The sequence below is a fragment of the Triticum urartu genome, chromosome 1A (assembly GCF_056163025.1).
Source record: "Triticum urartu cultivar PI428250 chromosome 1A, HENAU_Tu73, whole genome shotgun sequence".
NCBI classification, from domain to species: domain Eukaryota; kingdom Viridiplantae; phylum Streptophyta; class Magnoliopsida; order Poales; family Poaceae; genus Triticum; species Triticum urartu.
This window is the reverse complement of record NC_141873.1, coordinates 419,581,762-419,588,189: the sequence shown is the minus strand read 5'-3', so window position 1 is coordinate 419,588,189 and position 6,428 is coordinate 419,581,762. Positions and strand designations below refer to the sequence as shown.

The 6,428-nt window shown below is 60.0% G+C and overlaps 2 protein-coding genes across 2 annotated transcripts; both read right to left on the bottom strand.

Moving 5' to 3' along the window:
- Window positions 1-2,661: 2,661 nt before the first annotated feature.
- Window positions 2,662-3,348, bottom strand: LOC147991498 (uncharacterized). Its single transcript, XM_087538693.1, has one exon. It carries the CDS (start codon window positions 3,346-3,348, stop codon window positions 2,662-2,664), a length of 687 nt encoding a protein of 228 aa, XP_087394819.1.
- Window positions 3,349-3,939: 591 nt separating this feature from the next.
- LOC147991497 (uncharacterized) lies at window positions 3,940-5,743 on the bottom strand. The gene is made up of 3 exons (XM_087538692.1): window positions 4,937-5,743; window positions 4,505-4,824; window positions 3,940-4,438 (listed from the first exon to the last, which is right to left on the bottom strand). The coding sequence occupies exons 1-3, from the start codon at window positions 5,741-5,743 to the stop codon at window positions 3,940-3,942; spliced, it is 1,626 nt and encodes a 541-aa protein (XP_087394818.1).
- Between the last annotated feature and the right edge of the window lie 685 nt (window positions 5,744-6,428).

Here is a 6,428-nt window from a genome sequence, read left to right as displayed (position 1 = left end):
GCTTGTATGTTTTCTTCGCGTTCTTCTTTTCCTTTTTATTGCCTTTACTTCGTGGAGCGTGCCAGCACACCCAGTGGGTGTAGCCCCCGAGATTCAGGCCAACTGCACAGCAACTGGATGTCTTGCATTGATCACTACTTTTTGCAGGAACTGGACGCCTACCGGGTCAGCGTCTTCAACCGGCTCCTTGAGACGCACCGGCGTCTCAAGGAGTGGCTTGCCGCCAAGGTGGAGGAGCTCCGTGCCGCAGCAGGTACTTGGTTTGCACGCTCTTTTCTAGTGGGGGCGCGCTAGCGCACCCAGTGGGTGTAGCCCCCGAGATTCAAGCCAACTGTGTAGCAGCTGGTCGAATCTTAAGTAGTACTTTGTTTCTGATTTTCTTTTCTGCAGCCGAGGTGCTGTCTTGGAGGACCCGGCTGGTCCGGGCCAGCTTCCACTATGACCAGCTTGTTGCTGACGCCGGTCGACTTGGAGCCGAGGTGGAGCGGGCGAGGGCGGAGGCGACGGGAGCCCGGCGGGTGCTTGACGAAGCCAGCCGGCTGCAGGAGTGGCTGGAGGGCGACAAGGGCCGCCTCGAGGCCGAGGTGGAGCGGCTCAAGGCGGAGGCCACCAAGGTCATGGAGGCGGAGCAGTCCCTTGCCGAGGTGGACCAGCAATGCGGCCAGCTGGCCGATAACAAGGGGCAGCTCCAGGCCGAGGTGGAGGCGCTGGTGGCCGTGGCGGATGAGACCCGGTGTTGCGAGGAGGCCGGGAAGGCGGCCGAGGACAAGGACGCCGAGCTTAAGGCAGCCCTTGCTAAGGTCGCCGAGCTGGAGAAGGCGCTCCAGGAGTGTGACCGCACCATCACCCGAGAGCGGTGCGGTACGTTGCTCGAAGTGCAGCACCTGGAAGAGTCCTTCTCCAGTAAGTGCTTTCCTTCGGTTTTGTTGTTACCGGGTTAGGACTCCGGCTTTTCTACCTTAGTGGCTCTCTTCTGACTTGCTTTTCTCTTCGACAGGGGCCTTCCCGGAGACGCACCAGCTGGTGGAGGAGGCGGTCCGCTTTCAGCGCGACCTGTAGGGAATCGTCGTCTCCGGGACCGACCCGCAGGTGGCCTGGACCTTCCCGGAGATCGTGGCCGCCACCGAGGCCCATCTACGAGTCCTGAGCGAGCAGATGGGGTGGCTTTCTGAGGCTGGCGCGGTGATGACGGCGGCCCTCTGGCCGAGCGTCGTCGCGCCGAACAGCTTCACGTAGCTGGCGCGGTGGTTGGAGGTGGGCTTGGACCGTCTTCATGAGTGGCGGGTTTCTGCCACCCGTGCTGGTGCCGAGATCGCGCTTCGGTTCATGCTGTCTTGGCATCCGGACCTGGCAATGGACGCGCTGATGGGCCATCGGGCCGGCTCGGAGAGCCAGCTGCAGGCGGAGGCCGGATAGATCACGTTCTGGGCCAGCGACATCGCCGGGTTCTCCTTCCACGACGAGTTTCAGTCGGAGCGGGCGGAGGATGGAGGAGTCGCGCCCCCTGACGACTACGGCCTTCTTCTGGACGACCCAGAGGGCAACTCTGAGGAGACGGGCATCTACTGCGATGCGGATGCCAGAGAGGACAATGCCGGCACCTTGGCAGATCCAAAGGTTGCACGATCCGGCGGCGGAGATGCCTGATTTATCTTTGTAAACATTTTTCTTAGGTAGGAGGTCCACCCACCCACTGGGGGTTGACTTGGGTGTAATGAACTCTGGCCTTGGGTCTGTTTCTTTATTTATGATATATGAGCCTTATGAATGTTTGTGCCTTTGCTTTTTTTGAGCCGTTTTCCTGCATTCTTCCCTCTTGGGCTTCTCCCCCGCGAGTCTGGCAGCCGAGGCTCCGGTCCGTGACAAAGGGTTCGGCTTTTTGAGGGGAGCATGTAGTACTTAGGCTTATCTAATGTTGAGCGCGAGCGAAAACACCCACTGGGTTGGCTAGCGGCAACCCGGTGGTGGGTGGCCGGTCGCTTGGCGGCTTAAAGTGGCGGGGGCCGGGAAGAGCGACCCGGCAGCATGCGAAAACCTCATGGATGCCGGCGCTCTTGCTCTTTGTCTTTGAAGCCTTTTTCTCGTGACCTCTCCCCCTTTGGGTCCCCCTCCCCCCCATGAGTCTGACGGCCGAGGCTCCGGTCCGTGACAAGGGGTTTGACCTTTGGGAGGAACGAGCGATATTTAGCCTTTCGGGACGTTGAGCGCGAGCGCAACACCCACTGGGCCGGCTGGCGGCAATCCGGCGGGGCTGGGTTGGCGAGCAGCTGGTCGTGCGATGACTTTTAAAGTGGTGGGGTCGGGTTGGACGACCCGGCGGTTCTTGACATAGTGCTAGAGGCGCGCTGGTGCTCTGGCCTCATGTGCTTGCCAGCCAACAGCCGAAGCCGGTTCTGTAGCTTAGGGAGAAGTGAGAGGCCGCATCGGTATGACGCGTCAGGAGCTGCTAAGGGAAGCGGCGGGTGGCCAAGCCGGCCAGCTCCCGAGCCCCCGGGTCGAGTGAGTCGATCCGGCGGCCGGGTTGGCTTAAAAGGAAAGTAATGCACAAAATGTAGGGGACACAATAGCTTTGTCGTGAAAAAGGACAGGCCCTGAGCGTTGTTCGGGGGTCCCATAGTTTTCATATGGTTACAAAAGGCAGCGATACATACGTGCATATGGCTAACTGTAAAACGGGTGAAGGAGCTCCTCATTCCATGGCCGGGTTGTTTCTTCGCCGGCGGTGTCCCTCTTGTGCTTGTTTGACTTGCGGGCATCGATGAGGTAGTACGCGTTGCGATCGCACAGGGCCTTGCTGATGATGAAGGGGCCCTCCCATGGGGAGGACAATTTATGTTGGCCGGTCTGCTGCTGGACGAGCCGGAGGACGAGGTCTCGCTCCTGGAAGGCGAGGGGCTTGATTTTATTGTTCTGGTAGTGCCTTAGGCCTTGCTGGTAGATGGCCGAGCGACTGACCGCTAGGAGACATGCTTCTTCGAGCAGGTCAACGCCGTCTTCACGAGCTTCTTTAGCTTCAGCTTCCATGTACATCGTGACGCGCGACGAGTCTAACTCGATTTCAGTCGGAATGACACCTTCTACTCCGTAGACGAGGAAGAGCGGGGTGAACCTGGTCGACCGGTTTGGTGTGGTGCGGAGACTCCAGAGGACGGCCGGCAACTCCTCGAGCCAGCTGTCGGGGGAACGAACAAGTGGCTCGACGAGCCGCAGCTTGACACCAGATAGGATGAGGCCGTTGGCCCGCTCGACCTGGTCGTTGGACTGCGGATGTGCAACGGACGCTAGGTCGAGGAGGATGCCGGAGACGGAGCAGTACTGCGCGAGCGCCCTTGGCGAAGTTGGTGTCATTGTCCGTGATGATGCTGTTCGGCATGCCATAGGGCACCGCGATGTCCTCGATGAACCGAACGGCCGTCGGGCCGTCCAGCTTCTTGGTTGGCCTTACTTCGATCCATTTGGTGAACTTGTCCACCGCCACCAGCAAATGCGTCATGCCGCCTCGGGCGGTCTTGAAGGGTCCCACCATGTCAAGTCCCCAGACCGTGAAGGGCCATGGGATCGGGATGGTCTGGAGTGCTGACGCCGGCTGGTTGCTACGCTTGCTGAAGAGCCGGCATCCCTCGCACTTGTTGACGAGTGAATCTGCGTCTTCGAGGGCTGTGGGCCAGTAGAAACCCTGGCGGAAAGCCTTGGCCACCAGGGACCGCGAGGCGGCGTGGTGCCCGCATTCGGCCTGGTGTATGTCGAGGAGGATCTCAATGCCCTTGTCCTGCTAGACGCAGCGCTGGAACACACCGGTGCAGCTGCGCTTGACGAGCTCATTGTTGATGATGCTGTCGGCGGACGCTTGATGCTGCACTTGCCAAGCTTCGGTCTCGTCCATGGGGAGGACCTCGTTCTCCAGGAACTCCGAGATGGGCAGGGCCCGGGATGGCGCCGTCACCACGTGAAGACGGCCACTATTTCGGGATCTGGGTCGGTGGCCCCCGATCCGGGTTCAACGGCCCCCGGGCCGAGCTCGGCAGCCCCCGGGTCGGATGGAGCAGTCCCCGGGCCGGGTTGAGGCACGGCCGGGTCGCTTGGAGCAGCCCCTGGGCCAGGTTGAGGCACGGTCGGGTCTGTCGGCACATGTATGGACTCGGAGTCCGGAGACGGCTTGACGGACGGCTTGTGCATATGCTTGAGGGAAACGCCAGACGGAATGGACGGCCGAGACGAGCTGATCTTGGCGAGCGTGTTGGCCGCCTCATTCTCCGTGCACGGGACATGGAGGAACTCGCAGCCCTCGAAGAATCCGGACAGCTTCTGGACGAGGAAGCGGTAGCTTGCCATTTTGGAGTCGTGCGCGTCCCATTCGCCTGAGCACTGCTGCACCACCAAGTCCGAGTCGCCGTAGCACAGGATGCGACGGATGCCGAGTTCCTTGGCGAGCCGGAGGCTGTGCACAAGGGCTTCATACTCAGCAACGTTGTTGGAGGCGGCAAAGTGGATCTATAGTGCGCACTTGAGTCGGTCGCCCTTGGGCGAGGACAACACTATGCCGACTCCCAGGCCGAGTCGCATCTTTGAGCCGTCAAAGTGCATGCGCCAATGTGTTGAGTCAGGTGGAGGCGGCACGTATTGAGTTTCGGTCCAGTCGACGATGAAGTCGGCCAAAGCTTGGGACCTGATCGTGGTGCGAGGCTCGTAGAGGATGGTATGGCCGGCTAGCTCGAGCGCCCACTTGGTGACCCGGCCAGAGGCATCCCGGCACCCGATGATGTCGCCGAGAGGGGCCGTGCTGACCACGGTGATGACATGCTCTTGGAAGTACTGCTTCAGCTTCTTGACGGTGAAGTACACGCCGTAACACATCTTTTGGTAGTGCGGGTAGTTCTGCATCGAGGTGGAGAGCACCTCGCTCAGGTAGTAGACGGGACGCTGGACGGCTTGGAACCTGTCCTTCTCTGGTCGCTCGACCACCATCACCGAACTGACCGACCGCGAGGTCGCGGCGATATAGAGCAACAACGGCTCCTTCTCGGCGGGTGCGGCCAGGACTGGTGCGGTGGAGAGCATGCGCTTGAGATCTCGGAAGGCTTCGTCCGCCTGGTCGTTCCATTCGAATGGCGTCATCTTCTTCATCAGCTGATACAGGGGCAGGGCCCTCTCGCCCAGCCGGCTGAGAAACTGGTTGACTGAGGTCAAGCAGCCGGTGAACTTCTGGGCATCGCGCAAAAAGGGCCGGCTTGCGCATGCGCTCGGTGGCCTTGATTTTCTCCGGGTTCGCCTCAATACCGCGCTCCGAGACGAGGAAGCCGAGTAGCTTTCTAGCTGGGGCACCAAAAAGGCATTTTTCTAGGTTGAGCTTGACCTTGTACTTGTGCATGTTAGTGAAGTTCTCCTTCAGATAGTCGAGGAGCATCAAGTGCTGCTTGGTCTTCACGACAATGTCGTCCATGTAGACGTGGATATTGTGGCCGAGTTGCGACAGCAGCCATTTCTGCATGCAGCGCTGGAAGGTGGCGCTGGCGTTCTTCAAGCTGAATGACATGGTGATGTAGCAATACGCCCCAAAGGGCGTGATGAAGGACATCTTTAGGGCATCGGCTGGGTCCAGCTTGATCTGGTGATAGCCGGAGTAAGCGTCCAGAAAGGAGAGGATCTCACACCCGGCGGTGGAGTCAATGACTTGGTCGATCCGCGGGAGAGCGAACGGGTCTTTGGGGTAGGCCTTGTTCAGGCTGGTGTAGTCGATACACATGCGCCGGGTCTTGTTCTTCAAAAGGAGGACTGGGTTGGCCAGCCACTCAGGGTGAAATACTTCCATGATGAAGCCGTCCGCCAAGAGCTTGGCGACCTCTTCACCAATGGTCCTTCTCTTCTCTTCTCTTCGGAAAAACGGTGCAGGGGTTGACGGACGGGCTTGGCGTCCTTGCGGACGTGAAGTTTGTGCTCAGCGTAATTCCTCAGGATACCCAGCATGTCCTTTGGGGTCCATGCAAAGATATCCCGATTCTCACAGAGGAATTCGATGAGCTCGCCTTCCTATTTGCTGTCGAGGTGGGTGCCTACGACAACGTACTTGCTGTAGCTGGGGTCTTCCGGGTTCAACTTCACTTTCTTGGTCTCCTTGGAGGCTTGAATGAGGCCTCGTTGGCCGGGTCCTCGGCCGGGATGGGTGCGGCCGACGCCTCTTGGGCCAGGGCGACGATTCGGTCGAGCTGGCACCGCGCTCCTCGGCTACGACCAGCGACTCGGCCAGCTTGGTGCCGTCTCAGGCGTATTCCACAGACTTGCAGTAGTCGCCAGTGATGGTGATGAGGCCCTTTTGACCCGGCATCTTCATCTCAGGCATAGTGGGGAACCGCCATGAACTTGGCGAGCACGGGCTGGCCCAGCAGCGCATGATACGCGCTGGATAGGTCCACCACCTCGAACCAGATCGG

Bases quoted from the DNA above. Each gene is read 5' to 3' on its own strand.
- LOC147991498 (XM_087538693.1), bottom strand. From the start codon at position 3,348: ATGACACCAACTTCGCCAAGGGCGCTCGCGCAGTACTGCTCCGTCTCC.
- LOC147991497 (XM_087538692.1), bottom strand. From the start codon at position 5,743: ATGTGTATCGACTACACCAGCCTGAACAAGGCCTACCCCAAAGACCCG. The intron at 4,825-4,936 runs GTTCCAAGCCGT...TTCACCGTCAAG, and splicing joins GAGCGACCAGAGAAGGACAG to AAGCTGAAGCAGTACTTCCA. The intron at 4,439-4,504 runs GTGCGCACTATA...CCTTGTGCACAG, and splicing joins CCCAAGGGCGACCGACTCAA to CCTCCGGCTCGCCAAGGAAC.